At 52.6% G+C, this 19668-nt stretch overlaps 3 protein-coding genes across 3 annotated transcripts in view; 1 reads left to right on the forward strand and 2 right to left on the reverse strand.

Moving 5' to 3' along the window:
- TSPEAR (thrombospondin type laminin G domain and EAR repeats) overlaps positions 1-19668 on the reverse strand; it is a 217830-nt gene that overhangs the window by 139516 nt on the left and 58646 nt on the right. The gene's annotated exons all lie outside the window — the stretch shown is intronic.
- On the forward strand, positions 560-10780 carry LOC109024496 (keratin-associated protein 10-11). Its single transcript, XM_019017873.3, has 2 exons — positions 560-1155; positions 10016-10780. Exons 1-2 carry the CDS (start codon positions 619-621, stop codon positions 10778-10780), a joined length of 1302 nt encoding a protein of 433 aa, XP_018873418.3. The 5' UTR covers positions 560-618.
- On the reverse strand, positions 16968-17841 carry KRTAP12-4 (keratin associated protein 12-4). The gene has a single exon (XM_004062920.5). The coding sequence runs from the start codon at positions 17568-17570 to the stop codon at positions 17292-17294; it is 279 nt and encodes a 92-aa protein (XP_004062968.4). The 5' UTR covers positions 17571-17841; the 3' UTR covers positions 16968-17291.

A 19668-nucleotide genomic window follows, 5' to 3' on the forward strand; every position in this document is an offset into this window, starting at 1 on the left:
CATAATGAGCTGACTGTCCAGAGGCCTTGCCAGAACATTCCATCTCCTCAGAGGAGGGGAGGTCCTCCCTGTCCTCCTGCCCTTGGCAGACATCAGGATCTCAGAAGATCCCAGAGCCCGCCAGGAAGCGCTGTCCTCAAGCATCTTTTCCCAACACAGGCACCTCCGTCCTGGCTCTCCCAATCGCGGCCATGCCAGCCCACCCCGTGAGGTCCCTGCAGACAGAGGCTGGGCCTCCCCCAGGCTGAGGGCCCACGCTGGGCACAGTCACGGGACCTGCCAGGTGGAAGTCACCAGGTCAGCCCCAGGTGAACACCAGAACTTCCCTCCTGGTGTTCCCGGGGGACAGGCTCAGCCAGGGGCGCCGGTCCTGCCCGGGAGCAGCCGAGTGTTAGGAGCAGAGTGAGGACAAGTCAGGGCAAAGGAAGCAGAAATAATGAGGGTCCTCCCGGCTTCCAACACCAACACGGAAGGGGAGGGCATTGCTGAGTCTCCTGCTGGGAAAACACAGGCCCTGGGCATATAAAAGCCCCAGCAGCCAACAGGCTCACACACACACTCACTCACACACTCACTCACTCACACACCTACCCCAGCTCACCGCCTCCCCACTCCAGCATGGCCCCATCCACCATGTCCATCTGCTCCAGCGCCTGCACTGACTCTTGGCGGGTGGACGACTGCCCAGAGAGCTGCTGCGAGCCCTGCTGCTGCGCCCCCAGCTGCTGTGCCCCAGCCCCCTGCCTGACCCTGGTCTGCACCCCAGTGAGCTGTGTGTCCAGCCCCTGCTGCCAGGTGGCCTGTGAGCCCAGCCCCTGCCAATCAGGCTGCACCAGCTCCTGCACGCCCTCATGCTACCAGCAGTCTAGCTGCCAGCCGGCTTGCTGTACCTCCTCCCCCTGCCAGCAGGCCTGCTGCGTGCCTGTCTGCTGCAAGCCCGTCTGCTGCGTGCCCGTCTGTAACAAGCCTGTGTGCTTCGTGCCTACCTGCTCCGAGTCTTCCCCTTCATGCTGCCAGCAGTCTAGCTGCCAGCCAACTTGCTGCACCTCCTCCCCATGCCAGCAGGCCTGCTGTGTGCCTGTCTGCTCTAAGTCCGTCTGCTATGTGCCTATGTGCTCTGGGGCTTCCACTTCATGCTGCCAGCAGTCTAGCTGCCAGCCAGCTTGCTGCACCACCTCCTGCTGCAGACCCTCCTCCTCCGTGTCCCTCCTCTGCCGCCCTGTGTGTAGGTCCACCTGCTGCGTGCCCGTCCCCTCCTGCGGTGCCTCTGCCTCCTCCTGCCAGCCCAGCTGCTGCCGCACGGCCTCCTGTGTTTCCCTCCTCTGCCACCCCGTGTGCTCCCGCCCTGCCTGCTACAGCCTCTGCTCTGGCCAGAAGTCCAGCTGCTGACAGCCCTGGATGTCATCCAGAGTCCCTTCCAACCAGGGGCTGACCTCCCAGCTGCCCCAGCCAGCTCTGCCCTCTCTGGCTTTGACACCCTCAGAAGGTGGGGCAGGCTCTTTGTCTTAGGGACCAGGATGCTCCCCCTGTCCTTCCCAAATGATGGCTGCCTGTGGGACCCCAGCCGCTCCCCCAGACCCAAGTTCTGCAGAACTAACCCCCAGCAGGCCTGGTTCCACTCTGGGCAGCACCCCCTCTAGTTCTAATAAAGCCGCCTCTGTCTCACACCAACCTCTGTCCTGTCTGTGGACCCCCGGGGGGCACAGGGTGAGGTGGGAAGTGATGCCACCCCTGACTGCAGGGAGAGTCCTGACCCCCAGCAGGCCTGGCTCCACCCCTCTGTCTCTGTCGACCTTCCATCCTGTCTGTGGACCCCCGAGGGGCATGGGATGAGGCAGGAAGCAATGCCGCCTGGTGCTGGCCTCTATGAACCCTGAAGGCCAGTCTCCCTCTTAGCCCTGTGGGCCCCCAATCCCAGCACGTGGCCCCCCGGCCCATCTTAGGAAAGCTGCCTCTGGAACTAAGGCCAGGAGTTTTGGGACAAAGTGGACCCTGGCAGCGCTCTGGGCCCCTGAGCCACATTCACCCTCCCCAGCTCATGGCTGCCCCCCAGGCCTGGGGTAGCCCACCCGGGGCCTAGCTGCAGCCAGCAGCCTCACCCCTCCTGTTACCCCTGGGGAGACCAGCTATGGACCACAGTGCCCGTCACTGCAGCCCTTGTCTCCTCCACAGTAAGACATGGGGACCACGCCCTCCCCCAGGACTCCAGCCCAGCAGCCCAGTATTCGTGGGGTTCTGGAATACCCATTGCTCAGGCATCGCTGGCGAGAACACAGATGGGCAGGGACCATGGCACCCACTAACCAAGCCTGTGGGCCCCCCTGCCCCATGCGGCCTCGCCTAGAGATTCAGGGTCCTGGCTCCTTCCTGGTCCCATGGTCCTGGACTCTGACCCCGAGGACCCTGTCCCCACACCCCCAGCCTCCCAGGTCTCTCCCAAATAGCCCTCAGCTCTGCCTGCCACCCTCCGTCCCAGATGCCACGTTGGGGAAGTGGCACAAGCTGCTGCACTCTTTCCACCAGGTCGCCGTGCGCATTTGAGAGCGCAGGTCCGGCTCCAGCAAATGACCCTTGCATGTCAATGACAGAGGCCACCAGCCCCAGCACCAGGACCTCCCGGAGTCCCACCCCACAGAGCTCCCTGTGGTCAGCACAGCCGCCTCCCTCACTCCCCTCGAGGCAGACCACCCAGGACAACCAGCAGCAGCCATCTCCAGGGCTGGAGGCCAAACTGACACAGCCTTGTCCACCTCCTTGGAAGCAAAGCCAAGTCCCCATGAAAGGACAAATGAGGGCCTCCAGGGACAGAGATGTTTGTCCAAAAACCTGCCCTGGTTTTTGGGGCAGCTGGCAGGGGCCAAGCCTTCATCCTAGGTCTCCGGGGCCATCCTCGGGAGGGGCTCCCCACACATGCGTGTCTGAGCCCCACATCACTGTGCCCACTGATGGCCACAGGGTCAGAACAGAGAGCCAGGATGAGGGCCCGGGGCTGGCTCTCTGACCTCCTCCACATTTGCCATTGTCCCCCACCTTCCCTTGTCCGAGGCACCGAAAGGACCCAGCCTGTCTGGCCATCCCCAGGGAGGACACCTCCTGGTGGGGGGTCTCAGCTCTGACTCCTACTCTGGGTCCTCATTCGATGTGTCTTCTGCCTCATCAGAGCTTCAACCCCCAGTGAAAGCACCTTGGAAAACAGTTCCTCAAAATGTCACTCACTGTGTGACCCTGTGACCCTGTCAGTCCAGTTCTAGGCATCTACCCCGGAGGAATGAAACAAACATCCACACACAGATTTGTGTGCCCATGTACACAGCACCACTGACAGTAGCCAAGAAGTGGAAAGAGCCCAAATGTCCATCAGAGGATGAATGGACAAGCAAAACACAGCCTATCCACACAAGCAAAACGCAGCCCATTCCCATGGGAATATTATTCAGCCGTGAAAAGGGATCAAATACTGACACAGGCTACAACATGCATGAGCCTTGAAAGCGTGATGCTCAGTGAGAGGCCACATGTGGTGGGATTCTGTTTGTATGAAAGACTCAGAACAGGCAAATCTGCAGAGAAAGGAAGTAGATGAGTGTGTGACCAAGGCTGGTGGAGGGGCTCATGAGGAGTGACTGCTTATGGGTGTGGTTTTTGGAGTGGGAATGTTGTAAAATTACATATTGGTGATGGCTGAGAAACACTGGGAATATACTAAAAACCAGTGGATTGTGCACTTACAGTGGGTGAACTTCATGGCTTGTGAATTTTCTCTTGGTCAATGTGTTAAAAACAAATAGTCTCAGTGCTCCATTTGGGATGGCCACTGGCCAATGCCTCCACCTCCCCTTCATCCAAATAAAAATGAATGGCGCCAGAGCAGTGATAGAAAACGGAGGCATGCCATCCACAGACCAGGTCAGTAAGGATTTTCTGGGAAAGGCAAGACAAAAAGATCAGGTTCTATTGACTTTAAATCCAACAGAAAGAAAGGCAGAAGGACTCTGAAGACAAATGACTTTTCCCGGAGACCCTAGCAAAGGGACCATACATGGGGATGGCTGTGGGCACTCAGTGGTCTTTAACTGATGGGTCGAGTTCTGAAGAAGAGCCATTCCATGCCTGCAACCAGCGGGAGAACCAGGAAGGGTGGGGCTGGCCAGGAGACTCCCAGCCTAGGTCCCAAGCTGGAGAGGAAGAGGCCACGCCCCAGGAAGTTCTGGATGCCAAGATGAACTGAAGCCCCCATGTCCAATCAGTGATGAACAAGGCCCCCCTCATCAGAGCCCCAGCATCAGCTCTGGGTGCAGAATATGTGTATCTATGTGCAGAAAACCTTTCAGCAATGAATGCCAAACAATCTAGACCCTGACTTAAACATGTGAACAACAACTAAGAGTCCTCAGACGTGTGAGGAAATCACAGCATGACAGAGAAGCAAAGTCTGAACAAGCGATGATGCAGATGTGAGGAAACAAAGAGGCTGTCACTCCATGAAACAAGAACAGGTTGCTACTAAAAAGGAGGAGGAAGAGGAGGAAGGAAAACACCCGAAGTTCCAGGAGACTGAAAGCATGACACTCTCAACACAGATGAAACTCAATGATGGTCTGCATAATAGACCCTGAAAGCAGAATTGCTGATACAGTGACCCCAGTTCAGGCAAGGATTGACCCAAACCCAATGCAGAAGGACAGAGATAAAGCCAAGAAGAGCCTGAGATCTGAGCGGGAAGAGCCCAGGAGACCCAGGGTCTGTGATCCTAACCGGGATCGCAGTGGGGAGAAAATCCAAGAATGGAAGAAAATCATCAGACCCATATGGGAATAAAAGTTTTTTGAACTAAAGGAAGATGGGACCGAGGGGATGAACACAGCTGATGGCAGTGACGGGGGAGGGGTCTGGTGAAATGAATGAAGTACAAGAAAGAGACAATAGTGCCAGGTTCTAGATAGACGAAAGACTTCACAAGAAGATCAAAGTTATGCAAATATGAGACGCATTGGTGGCCCAGCCTCTACCAAGGTGGAGGGAAGAAATTCTGCACCTAGACTCTGCTGTGGCAGGTGTCAGCGGGAAGGCTGTTCTTAAACAACAGGGATCCGGAAAGTTTACCACCCACAATGCTTTCTGAAACTTTTACTCAGCAATCTCCAACAAGAAGAAACACGACTCCCTCTTTTCAAACATCCACAAAAATCCACAGACACCCATCAAGGAAAATCTAAAGAAAATAAAAATAAAGTCTAATAAAAATAAGCAGACATGAAAGATGGAAAAAGAAGTATGCTCACAGATTCAGAGATTTTCCTTTTTCAGTATAAGAAAATAGTACGGGTATATTTATCCTAAAATTTGGAAATATAAATTAAATGTACTGTGTTCTAAAAAATATAAATTACCTACCCTGAGTAACAAGACAAAAATTTTAATACAATGATATCCAGGAAAATATGGAAATGGTATTGAAAAAGCCCATTCTTCAGAAGGCAGACTCAGATGTTTCAAAGGTATATACCATCAGCCTTCAATACAAAGACTTTTCTGTGATACTTGAAATATTCCAGAGATCAGAAGAAGCCAGAGGTCCTCTGGATTCCTCTAGTAAGACTGGTGACACCCTGATGCCAAAACCAGGAACAACAGCGAGAGAGATAGGACTGTAGACCAATGTCATTTAAAAAAATAATGTAAGAGATTGTATGAACCTACATTAACAGGAAACTAAGCCACTATGTATAGCCATTATGGGAAATAGTACGGAAGTTCCTCAAAAAATTAAAAATGGGGCCGGGCGCAGTGGCTCATGCCTGTAATCCCAGCACTTTGAGAGGCCAAGGCGGGCAGATCACGAGGTCAGGAGATCGAGACCATCCTGGCTAACATGGTGAAACCCCGTCTCTACTAAAAATACAAAAATTGGCCAGGTGTGGTGACAGGCGCCTGTAGTCCCAGCTACTTGGGAGGCTGAGGCAGGAGAATGGCGTGAACCCGGGAGGCAGAGCTTGCAGTGAGCCGAGATTGCGCCACTGCACTCCAGCCTGGGCAACAGAGCGAGACTCTATCTCAAAAAAAAAAAAATTAAAAACTTAAAAATTAAAAATGGAACTACCATGTGATGAGCAATCCCACTTCTGTGTATTTATACAAGACAAATTAAAGCCAGAGGTCAGAGATACCTGCACTGCCATGCTAACTGCAGCGCTATTCACAACAGCGAAGATACGGAAGCAACATAAGTGACCATCAACAGATGAGTGGATAAAGAAAATGCGGTGTATATGCACGATGGAATACGATTCAGCCATAGAAAGGAAGGAGATCCTGTCATCTGTGGCAACATGGATGAACCTGCACACACTATGCTAGGTGAAGTGACCCAGGCACAGAAAGACAAATACTGCAGACCTCGCTTATTTGTGGAATCTAAAAAAGCCAAGTTCACCAAAGCAGAGAGTAGAATGGGGATTCGAGGGCCAGGGGGTGCAGGGAGTGGGGACGTGTTGATGACAGGATACAGCTTCAGCTGTGCAGGATGAGTCAGTTCTGGAAACCTCATGTGCAGCATGAGGACAGTTGACTGTAACACAGAATGCAACATAGTAACACCAAAATCTTCTAAGAGTCCATGTTAAATGTCTCATCACAAAATAAAGGTAACTACATGGGGTGATGGACATATTAATTAGCTTGACCGTGGTAATCATCACACAATGTGTACATGTATCAAGACATCCTGAATTTATATAATTCTTATGTGTCAATTACATCTCAATAAAGCTGGGGAAAAAGGGATAATGAGCCATTATCAAGTAATGTATATCACTCAAGTTACAAAGGGTATCATTAACTATACTCATAAAATAGAAGCAGAAAAGCCACTGGAACTCTCAGTAGATTAATACACACACATTCACACACACACACACACACACATACACAAACAAACTCACTCCTTCCTTAAAAGCCTGAGGCAAAATTCATGATAAACTAAAGTAGGAAAACACTGCATGCACGAGACCAAGGCTGTGCGACAAAGCAGCAAACATCGGCTTAGTGTGGAGCTGCGGGAAGCATTTCTGTTAACTTTGGAAAAAAGACCAGAGGGCTGCTGTCATCGCCTCTCCAGCGTTGTGCTGGGCAGCCAGCCACGATGAAAGGGAGTCAAATAAAACAAAAGACTATGTTCTGGAAAAGAAGAATCCAAATGTGTGTCACTTGCAGAAGACCTGGCCGTCGGCCACCCTGCCCTCCAGACTCACATCCCCTCCTGGCACCTCCCTCTCCCAACCAGGGCCATTTAATCCCTGCCACTCAGCTCACTCAAATCCCCAGAGTGTCTGCTTGATTTAAGAAATGGTTTGATCATTTGATTGTCCACAGAAGCTGCCCTGCTGGCCCCCAGTGGAAAGTTCCATAATCCAAAAATTCATGTCTCCAGTGAGTCCGGGGCTCTAAAGTTGTACCTCATGTTGTGGCTGACGTAAAAAGACCGTACTTGCACTGTGTGTGTCTGTAGTACATCCACTAATACAATGTCACCCTAGACTTCCTGGCTTTCCTATCACCTCCTGAAAGCATCACCAAGTCCTTCAGTCCCGGAAAGCGGATTAAGCACACAGATCTCACACACCTATACTAATAATCACTGAAAGGATATTTAAAGAGTTATAAAAAATGAAATCAAAATTATCTAACAAAAACGGGAGGCTCAGCAGGGTCCTTCATATGTTTGTAGAAAAGAGAAGCAGACAAAAACAGGTTAGGGAGTAAATTGGAGCAGGACCCTAAGGCACTGGAATAAAATAGTCTTTTATTCAGAAAACTGAATGAACTGCCACCAATGAGCAGACTATCTGATGTCCAATGAAACAAGAAAAAAACATTTAAAAACTCAAAGTAACATCATCAGAGTGAATGGATAACATATTTCATTCATCACAAGATGAAAATAAAAAGTCATAAAAAGAGAGACCAGGAAAGATGAAATTATTATTAAAAATGGAAAAACACTTCGGAAATAAGTCTTTATATTGAAAGGCTCAATAAGTTCTAACCACAGAAAGTAAAATAATGCATTAGCCTAGAAACAAAAGCGTGCCACTTTAGAACAATAAGAAGAAATCCAAATGCTCCCAGAGAGTTAAGGAAAGAGAGAGAGAAACTAAAAAATGACAAATGACCAGCATCAGACTGTCATCAGCAACACTGGACATCACAAAAAAATGGTGACATGTGTTCACCATTTTGAGGAAAAGTAATTTAAAACCAGAATTTTATACCCAGCTAAACTATCATTATAAATGTGAGGATAAAGTTGACATATTTTCAGACAAGCAAGGAATCTTAAAATGTATGTCCTAAAATCACCATATATGAAAAAGTACTTGATCTTTCACCAAGGCAAAATGAAAATTGAAATAATCCAGAGTGCAGCTTCAAATAAAACAAAGAGCCTCTGAGGGTGGCATGGAAGAGCTGAAGAGACAAAAATAAAGCTTGGATCCACCAGCTACTGAATCTCTGAGCATTCTCCTCACGGGGTGTGAGGGATCAAAGGGAGGGCCACTTAGCTTTTTTTTTTTTTTTGAGACAGAGTCTTGCTCTGTCACATAGGCTGGGGTGCAATGGTGCAATCTCAGCTCACTGCAACCTCCACCTCCTGGGTTCAAGAATTCTCCTGCCTCAGCCTCCTAAGTAGCTGGGACTACAGGCACATGCCACCATGCCTGGCTAATTTTTTGTGTTTTTAGTAGAGACGGGGTTTCACCATGCTGGCCAGGCTGGTCTCAAACTCCTGACCTCGTGATCCACCCACCTCAGCCTCCCAAAGTGCTGGGATTAGAGGCATGGGTCACTGAGCTTGGCCAACTTCCTCTTATCATCTGTGCCGTTTTTTTTCATATGAAGTGTACATTTTTCTCCATGTTTATGTTTTAAGATGCTAAAAGTAATAAAATATATCTAATCAGTCCAGAAACAGGATAGGTGGAAACAGAATTGCTTCCTTTGGAGAAACGTTCATCTCTAAAACCTCAACTCAACAAAAGCTTGCTTGAAATATTTTCCGGCCAGACACGGTGGCTCACGCCTGTAATCCCAGCACTTTGGGAGGCTGAGGCGGGTGGATCATGAGGTCAGGAGTTCAAGACCAGCCTGGCCAAGATGGTGAAACCCCGTCTCTACTAACAATACAAAAATTACAGCGTGCCTGTAATCCCAGCTACTCGGGAGGCTGAGGTGGGAGAATCGCTTGAACCCAGGGGGCGGAGGTTGCAGTGAGCCAAGTTCACGCCACTGCACTCCAGCCTGCGTGACAGAGCAAGACTCCCTCTCAAAAAAAAAAAAAAAAAAAAGGAAATATTTTCCACCACATTTCTGTGGCCAAAATAAAAACTGATGAAGAAACAGAGCCCTGCGACATACACACCAGTTTAATAAGGGAAAAACAAAGAGATAAACCAGCACGAATGACGCATCTCCAGCCACCAGCTGTAAACACCAACAAGGAAGAGAAGCTTGTGGAGCCTCCTGTTGGGACAACACACGCCAGGGAGGGATTTAAAAGCCCCACAGCCCTGAGCACCTCACTCACTCACTCACTCACTCCCTCACACACTCACTCACACACTCACACACTCACTCACACACTCACACACTCACTCCCTCACACACTCACTCACTCCCTCACACACTCACTCACACACTCACTCACTCCCTCACACACTCACTCACACACTCACACACTCACTCACACACTCACTCACACACTCACTCACACACTCACTCACACACTCACACACTCACACACTCACTCACACACTCACACACACACTCACACACTCACACCTCCCCCAGCTCACCTCCTCCACACCCGAGCATGGCCGCGTCCACCATGTCCGTCTGCTCTAGCGCTTGCTCCGACTCCTGGCAGGTGGACGACTGCCCCGATTGCTGCTGTGAGCCCCCCTGCGGCGCCCCCAGCTGCTGCGCCCCGGCCCCCTGCCTGAGCCTGGTCTGCACCCCAGTGAGCTGTGTGTCCAGCCCCTGCTGCCAGGCGGCCTGTGAGCCCAGCGCCTGCCAATCAGGCTGCACCAGCTCCTGCACGCCCTCATGCTGCCAGCAGTCTAGCTGCCAGCCAGCTTGCTGCACCTCCTCCCCCTGCCAGCAGGCCTGCTGCGTGCCCGTCTGCTGCAAGACTGTCTGCTGCAAGCCTGTGTGCTGTGTGCCTGTCTGCTGTGGGGCTGCTTCTTTGTGCTGCCAGCAGTCTAGCTGCCAGCCACCTTGCTGTGCTTCTTCCTCCTGCCAGCCGGCCTGCTGTGTGCCCATCTGCTGCAAGCCTGTGTGCTGTGTGTCCACCTGCTCTGAGGATTCCTCTTCATGCTGCCAGCAGTCTAGCTGCCAGCAGTCTAGCTGCCAGCCGGCTTGCTGCACCTCCTCCTCCTACCAGCAGGCCTGCTGCGTGCCCGTCTGCTGCAAGACTGTCTACTGCAAGCCCATCTGCTGTGTGCCTGTCTGCTCTAGGGCTTCCTCTTCATGCTGCCAGCAGTCTAGCTGCCAGCCAGCTTGCTGCACCACCTCCTGCTGCAGACCCTCCTCCTCTGTGTCCCTCCTCTGCCACCCCGTGTGCAGGTCCACCTGCTGTGTGCCCATCTCCTCCTGCTGTGCCCCCACCTCCTGCTGCCAGTCCAGCTGCTGCTGCCCGGCCTCCTGCGTGTCCCTCCTCTGCCGCCCCGCAAGCTCCCGCCTGGCCTGCTACAGCTTCTGCTCAGGCAAGAAGTCCAGCTGCTGAGTGCTCAATCCTTGTCTCCTGCTGACTGTGTCTTTGCTGCCAAGCAGGATTCTCCAGTCTCAGGAGCCCCTGGAGTCCTCAGAATCCACCAGCTCCATCAGTAGCCACAGAGCTGCTGCCTGAAGGGGATTTTGAGCCCGTCACACTTTCCTCCCCACTGTCTGGGAAGAGACAACCCACAAATCCCTCAGCAGGTGGACTGTGGCTTTCTGGAGCCCCCTTCTCCAAATGTGTTGCTTATACCCAATGTGACAAAGAAGAACTGCTCTAATCAATAAATTCTTGAGTCAGGAAATATGGGCTGGTGTGCACTTTCTGCTCTTCCCCTGAGCCCCTCTGCCTACTCCAAATTTGGGGTGTGGGACCCACTGTCTTGTTAAAGGCAGACAGGACAGTGTCTCTCATTCCGAGAAACACTTGGAAGACTGCAGGCTTTGAAAGCAAATGTTATCAGCTCCACACCCTTCCTGCAGCCAAAGCCCTGCCCACAGGGGATGAGCCTCCAAGCTGAGCCAGGGAGGAGAGCAGAGCTGAGTGGGCTCGGCCTCTGGTGAGCTTTGGGCCACCCGCCCATGCCTGTCCCCTGCCAGTCCAAGCTAAAGCTGAGTCGGGAAGAAGCAGAAATCCCGTTCAGTTGGGACCTGAGAGCCCCAGGCACTGTGCTGGCCTCGTGGTGTGTGGGCCGTGGAAAAGGTGCCCACACAGAGGGCTGCCCCGAGAGTTTGAGGGCCACCCTGTGTGCTCTGAAGCACTAGCAATTTCATGGGCCCCAAGAGGGGTTCTGGGGTTACTCAGACGTCACTCATCCTACTCAGGGTTTAAGGCCTGGGTGGGGAGACACAGAGCAAAAAGACACCTTATCGATGAACCCTTAGGACAGTGGGAGAGGATGAGGCTGTAGTCTCAGTGGACCACTAGCACTGGAGAGTGAAGAGGGCACTAGTGAGACCAGTCAGGTCAGCACCTCCTCAGGAGGCTGGGAGGGCCCAGGGAAGAGGCAACAGAACAAAAACCCTAAGAGGACCTTGAACCAGAAAGTAGCTGAATTTAAACCCGCATGGACTCATAAATCGCTCAGTCTTCCAGAGTTTATTCAACCCCTGTGTCCGTTACTTGCTTATTCAAATATTAAGAAAAATACGGCCATCCCCATAAATAAGTTGACAAAGGCCTTCATGGACCTTTCATAGCACGAACAATTAAAAAAAGAGGGGAAGATGTTTCCACCTCACCACTAACCAAAGGAACAGGGGAGCCTAAGGCACATGGGAGTCGGCACAGGGCGTACCAACATGGCTGAGGCCAAGCCGCTGCGCAGCCAGCGGGCAGACGCACCCAGGGCCGCAGCCTCCAGGGCACCAGAGCCTTTCAGCCTCCCGATGGCTCCTGAGGGTAAAGCCAGGGACAGCCATGGCCGGGCACAGCTTCTGACACCTGGGCCCCTGTGCTCTCTGTGGCAGCTGACATGCAGGTCTGCTGGTGGCCGTGTGTCCATGCAACTGTCCAAGCCCACGTGGTCAAGCTGCCGTGCCAGACGCAGAGAAGAAACTAGGGCTGCAGTGGCGGGGTCCCCTCCCTTGTGAACGTGCGTGAAGGTGTTCAGAGCACAGCGACAGCTCCGAGTGCTCCACCCCCCCAGGTCCCGGGGTGCCCCTCCTGTCTGTGAGGGAGATGCGGGACCCACTGAGTCAGGGGCAGCTGCTGCCTGCAAAGGCATCCCGTGAAACCACAGGAAACTGCAAAGCCCCCTCCACCGCCTGCTGGACAGAGCCGGACGGCCCCTGGGGACTGGGGGAGGGTGTCTGTAAGGCGAGGACATGGCTGGTGCATGCTCGTCAGGGTGTGATCAGAGACCCTCCAGCCTGCAGGCACCCTCGCCCAGTTGTAAGGGTGAGAGCACAGCCCCAGGCGAGGCTGCTGGCCTGGGAGGAGGGATGAGCAGCGGTCTGTGGAGGGGCCCTCTAAGGAGTCCCCCTGCACCTCACATGCTCGTCAATACAGGGCATCCTGGTAACGGAAGTTTCTAGATATGGGCCTCTCAGCAGGAGGGGTACACTGGCTGGTGCTCCTCTTAGCTGATTTCTTGGTTCCCAAACGGCTCCCCCGCTACCCACATGTGCCAACAGCCCCCTTCTACTGAGGACAGCACCCCCTCCAGGCAAATCCCACTCATACCCAGGACGTGCCCACACCCTTTCTCCCGTGTGGCCCACACGCATGCCACAGGGACCAAGCTGGCTCTGTCGGGGCAGCCCTCGGTTTTGGGGGCCAAGCTTCCCATTCTTGGAATTAGTGCAGGCATCCCCCACACAGGCCTCCCTCCTTCTGCAATAGCCTCAATGCCTGGATGGGAGTCAGGCCACCCTCAGGCCCAGCTTCGGGCCTTCCTGTGTGTGCAGTGGGCTTGGGCTGTGTTCTGAAGAGGCCCAGCCACGCGGATTCTCAGTGGACTCTTCCTTCCCAAGGAACCACGATGAAAGACGCCACAGCCCACTGACGCACAGAGAAGCCCAGGCTGCTCTCATGGCTTTGCACCGACCTCTTTCCTGGGCTGAACAGTGTCCCCTTAAAAAAAGACATGTTGGTCCAGACGTGGCGCATGCCTGTGATCTCAGCACCGTGGGAGGCCGAGGAGGGAGGACCACTCGAGCCCGGGAGCTCGAGAGCAGCCCAGGCAACACAGTGAGGCCCCATCTCCACAGAAAATACGACACAATTTAGCTGAACATGGTGGTGTGCACCTATAGTCCCAGCTACTTTGGTGGGAAGACGGCTTGAGCCTTGGAGGTCAAGGCTGCAGTGAGCTGTGATTGCGCCACTGCACTCCAGCCTGGGTGACCAGGCAAGACCCTCTCCAAAAAAAAAAAAGACAGAAAAGGTATATGTTGGATGCTAATCCCTCATACTGTAAACATGACCTTACGTGGAAACAGGACCTTTGCAGATGCAGTCAAGTTGAAGTGAAGTCATTAGTGGGGGACCCTGAGCCAACACCACTTCTGTTTTTATAAAAAGGCAAAATTTGCACACGAATGGGCACCTGGAGAACACCACGTGACGACAGGAGCAGAGACTGGGGCCACGTGACGACGGGGGCAGAGATTGGGGCCACCAGACGACAGGGCAGAGACTGGGGCCACGTGACAACGGGGGCAGAGACTGGGGCCACATGACGACGGGGGCAGAGATTGGGGCCAGGACAGGTCAGGTCCTGGGGACAGGACAGGTCTTGGCAGAAGGAAGCTGTTGGCACCACCAGCTAGAGTAGAGCCTCTTCCAGGCTGGGGGAGCCACAGGGAAAAAGCTCCCACAATGGACAGGCCACGAGTGGGAGAGTGAGGCCGAAGCCCTGGCAAGCAGAGAGAGTGACAGCCCAGTCACCACAGGTCTCCAGAGAGGAGACTTGTCTCTCCTCCCCTTCTCTTCTCCTTGCCTCCCCCACACACCCCCAGATAGCTCATGGCTGTGGCTGGCAAGACCAAGCAGTGTGCAGAAACACCAGGCTGTGAGACAGAGAAGTTGGATGTGTGTCCTGTGGCCACAAACTTAGTAGCTTCGAACAACACGAATGGATCATCTCATAGCAGTGGAGGTCTGAAGTCTGCCATGGGTCTCACAGGGCTAAAATCAAGGCATGGGCAGGGCGGGTTCCTTCGGGAGGCTGCAGGAGAGAATCTTTCCTCATCTCTTTCAGCTTCTGGAAATGGCTCGAGCCCTTGGTTCAGGGCTAGCAGCAGGCATCTCACTCACACCTGCCATGACCTTCTCCTCTGGCCAAATGTCCTCCTCCCTCCTTCTGATAAGGACCCTGTGGAAACACTCGGCCCACCTGGATAATCCAGGGTACTCTCCCATTAGCCACACCTTATGGTCCACACATATTAAGTTCCCTTAATTAGCCACACGTGTGAAGTCCCTGCTGCCACAAAAGGTGACACTCACAGGTTTTGAGAACCAGGATGTGGACATCATTGGCGACCATACTCAGCTGGCCACAGAAGTTCACCTCTATGGCCTAAGGGGAAAAAGAATCAAGCTTTTAAAAAATGAAAGTTAGTTTGCTTCAGAAGTCTTACTGAGGACTATAGACCGAGGCCTATATAGCCCAGGAGCAGTTTAGGCCTCAGTAAGACTTCTGAATAAAACTTTCATTCTTTTTTTTTTTTTTTTTTGGAAATGGAGTCTCATTGTGTCGCCCGGGCTGGAGTGCAGTGGCATGATCTCGGCTCACTGCAAGGTCCGCCTCCGTGTTCACACAATTCTCCTGCCTCAGCCTCCCAAATAGCTGGGACTACAGGCGCCCGCCACCTCTCCTGGCTAATTTTTTGTATTTTTAGTAGAGACGGGGTTTCACCGTGTTAGCCAGTATGGTCTCGATCTCCTGACCTCGTGATCCGCCCACCTCGGCCTCCCAGAGTGCTGGGATTACAGGCGTGAGCCACCGCGCCGGGCCCCATTCTCTAAAAGTTTAATTTTTTTCCTTAGATGAAAATCACAGTGACCCAGATAGGACTCAGAGTGGACTGCTCAGGGATGTCTGGAACACTGCGGGGACCCAGCACCCCGGTACCAGCACAGGCCACTTGAGCCCCCACGGCTCCTCCATGGTTACAGATGACTGAGTCTCTCCTGAGTCTCTGACCTCCCACTTGGTTGAGAGTCCTGAGTTTTATTCAGTTAGTTCATTTTACTTCTTGCTGAAGGGGTACATTCTTCTGTGAGACTTTTTATGTCTTACGAAGGGGGAATTCTCCTCGTTGAAAGACACTAGGTAGGAATGGCTTCATGTGTAACCCATACAGAGTCTATACTTGCAAGTATCTGCCTAGAAGTAAGGGGTTAGCTAAAGGAGATTGAACACTGAAATGGCCAAAACTGGGATTCTCAAACATTAAGGCGTGCCAGGTTTTCTGGGACGCCAGTTGACTACATATCATGGCCCATTCTTGTACACATTTTTAAATAGTTAAATTATATCAAGGAAAAGTCAGAACTCAGAATCATCAACCTGCAAATATAGGGTTAAAATGTAGAGTCTTCTGGCTGGGTGTGGTGGCTCACACCTGTAATCCCAGCACTTTGGGAGGCCGAGGCGGGTGGATCACAAGATCAGGAGATCAAAACCATCCTGGCTAACACGGTGAAACCCTGTCTCTACTAAAAATACAAAAAAAATTAACCAAGCGTGGAGGCGGGCACCTGTAGTCCCAGATACTTGGGAGGCTGAGGCAGAAGAATGGCATGAACTTGGGAGGTGGAGCTTGCAGTGAGCCGAGATCATGCCGCTGCACTCCAGCTTGGTGACAGAGCGAGACTCCATCTCAAAAAAAAAAGAAAAAAAAAAGATAAATGATGCTAGTCCTTGCCTTTTCCTGCACAAGGTAATGTCTTATAGGGCGAGTGATGACGCCTCTCGGTCCATAACCAGATGTGCTCCTGCCCCCAAACCCAGATGTGATTCTGCTTTGATGCAGCTTCTGAGCCAGTTTCATGTGATCTGCACGTGCTGACCTCCCACCACCTGCATATGAACTGTGAGCTGAAACCCGGGGCGGAGCCTCTGACAGGGCTGCCCCCGGGCTGGTGTGAGCCAAAACATGGGGGCGGAGCCTCTGACAGGGCTGCCCCCGGCTAGAAACCTCACTCTTCTATAGTCCTCGGTAAAACTTCTGAGTAAAGCTCACTTTAATTCCTTAAAAGCTTTTTTTATCAACACCACAAACCTCTTTCCCATCCAGCTGGATGAAGGAGTAGCTATAGATTTCAATTCAGTTTAAAGTTTTAATTTCTTGACAAGAGTGGGTTGCACATACCAGCTAATAAGCAGAAGGCCCGTTTTACCTAAAATGGATCAAACTACAAAATTAGTGATTTGTCCTCAATCTCACCCAGAAGAGAGTAAGAACTGACCTCATAAATTTAAGGAACAAAGTGGGACGAAGGAAGCCTGATGTGACTGGGGTGGGGGGTTCCCATCAGGCCAAGCTCAGGAGCACGGCCCACTAGCCCGAGAGGGTGCTGTTGAGAGGCTGCTCACCAGGCCTAACGTTCATCTGGTACCTGCCCCTTCTCTGCAGGGAAGGAGCTTTCCAGAATCCTGGGGAAGGTACCTCCTGAGGAAGGAGTGTGGGAAAGACACTGAGGAGAAGGCATCACACAGACTCAGGTGACCACTCAGCGTCTGGTATTTATTAGATATTTGCAAGAGACCCAACATCAGACAGTGCGGAGGGCCCTGTGGATGACCCAGGCTGTGAACCCAGGAGAAACTGTGTAGAAAGGCGCATGGCCTCACTGGCTGGGATCTAGGGACGGTGCTGCAAAGGAGGTAGGTGGTCTAGTCAGGTGACGAAAGTTTGCTGCGGGAGGATGTGGGGACTGCCTGGCAGGAGTTCAGAGAGCCTGCTGGCTTCTGACCTCGCACCTACAAGGGTCATAGGAGGCCACCTGCTCAGCAGCCGGTGGGGGTGCTCCAGGTGACAGGTCTATAGACCAGGGTGGGGCAGAAGGGCTAGCAGCACCCGGAGGCTGGGCAGAAGGAAGCCACACACAAAACAGGCTTGCAGCTCACAGGCACACAGCAGGCCACCTGGCAGGGGCTGGGTGCACAGCAGGCTGGCTGGCAGCAGGTGGATACCCCACACAGGGGCCGGCACAGCAGAGCCACACAGGGGGCTGAGCAGCAGCAGGAGGTCCCATAGCCCTCGAGTGGGTAGCAGGTGCTGGGGACACAGCACGGGGAGCCAGGGCAGGCCATTGGGAAGCCTGAAGAGTGGCTGGTGTGGCACATGATGGAGTGTGGACAGGTGGGGGGCACAGAGGACAGGGCTGGTCTGGAGCCTGCTTCCTTAGGTGGCCTTTATACCCAGGCTACCGGCATCCTGGCAACAAGCCCCCTGGCATCTTCCTTGTGGGTGGTTTTTCCTCCTCTGCCCTGTCTGGTTGATCTTTCTGTGTTTTTCTGTTGAGGTTACTCAGTTCAGGAAACTCTTTCAGCTGGGGGTTCCCATGACTCAGCAGACCATGTGTTTCCTGGAAACAGAGCCGAGGGGAGCTGGTGAAGGGCTGTCAGTGAGGCCAGGGGTCCACCTCATGGATGTTCAAGGTCCCCCCATTGTAAATGCCATATGGAGCTCACACAAGCACAGTCACACTCACTGCACCAGGGGCCCCGTTTCAACTGAGAAGCTCAGTCATCATCAGGGTCTTCCCAAGTAATGAGAGCCAAGCTACTGGGCTCCATATTGTGGAATAATAATGATGATTATTGAGGTAACAGTAATGCACAGAGGTCTAGCACTGTGCCAGGCTGTGATTATCTCATTCATCTTTGCCAGCATTCGGGGTGGCTGATACCCCATTTTACAGATGTGCAATTTGTAAGTCGTAGAGGGTTTGCACAATGGGTGCGTGTCCGCATCACTGCAGAGACGCAGGGATCTGGACTGCTTAGTTTCACTCTGGGATCCATGGTCGTTACCACTGTGCCACATTATACTGGGGCTTGAGGGTTCAATAAGTGACTCATCCTGAAGTCCTGAACCAGCTGGGACAGAGAAGATGGATGAAAACATCAGCCACGTTGGCGTCTGCAGAGCATGGCTCAGGCGTGTGACCACAGTGGGCTTCCTGACACCACACCTCAGAAGTGCCACTTCACACGAGTAGCACTAGTGGCCACAGGACACCTCATCTGCAGACGGAGCCCAGGAGGACCCATCACGGAGTGGGGCATGAGCTACTCATATCTGGTTCCTCTCCCTCGCTGTGGGTCTGATCAGTCTCACACCTGCAGAGGCAGCTTGGGGGAAAGTGAGGAGCTGGTGTGAAATTCCAGGATGTCCCTGCACTTGGGAAGCAGCGGGCAGAAGTGTGGATGGCGCGCTCCTCCTCACACTCCAGCTCTGTTCTCTTGATGGATTGGCCACAGCGCTTTATTCTATGGTGGTGTCACACGGTGGGGGATGAGCCATCTCTCAGGGCAGAGCTACTCCCTCCATCCCAGGCAGCTCCCAGGGGCACCCTCTGCTCCTGTGTGGGTCCTCCTGTACCTGCTGGTGGTGGATACGGGCGATTCCTGCCAAGAAGCCTTCAGACAAGTCAGACACCACGTTAATGAAATCCCCTCCAAGGCTGAAGGCCAAGTGGGGTCTCAGAGCTGTGGACAGAACTTAGAAGTCTATGGACCCAGAGCCGATCTGTGGCCATGTGGGAGTGACTTTAAGGCCTAGGGACAGGCCAGGCGAGGCCACAAGTTCACAGGCAACTCCTTTCACTGCTATAGTTCAGAATCACACTTAAAAACCAAGAGAATTGGGGCAGCCACAGTGATCACATGTTCCTATGTGACCTAGTCACCAAGTAATCCATTTTAAAGGTTGGTTGTCTTACGAGTTGACTACAGAAGAATGAGGATGCATCTTTGATATTTACCTGCTCCTTTACCTTCCCCCATCCCCCCTACTCCTTCCTGCAGGTCAGGGCCCACCTGGCCTCGTCCTAGTCAACCTAAAGCACATCTGTCCACGTTGCCTGCAGCGTACATCTGCAGGGGAGGATTTCTCCCAGCTTTTGCTCTTCTGAACAGGTTTTTACCTCAACATGTTTTGAAGGATTTTTTTCATAGGTGTAGAATTCTGGGTTGGCGAATTTTTTTTCAGCATTTTAAAGAAGTCGTTCCGTTGTCTTCTGGCCTCCACTGTTTTTGCTGAGAAGTGAGGGATTTTCTCATCCTTGCAAGAACCTTATACCTTGTATGAAAAGTGTCTTTTTTTTTCCACTGTCTTCAATAATTTTTTGGTTTTCATTACTTTTACTATTTGATGCTTGGATATGGTTTTCTTTGTGTTGATCCTCCTAAAGGTTCTGAGATTCTTGGGTCTGTAAGT

This window comes from Gorilla gorilla, chromosome 22 (genome assembly GCF_029281585.2).
Source record: "Gorilla gorilla gorilla isolate KB3781 chromosome 22, NHGRI_mGorGor1-v2.1_pri, whole genome shotgun sequence".
NCBI classification, from domain to species: domain Eukaryota; kingdom Metazoa; phylum Chordata; class Mammalia; order Primates; family Hominidae; genus Gorilla; species Gorilla gorilla.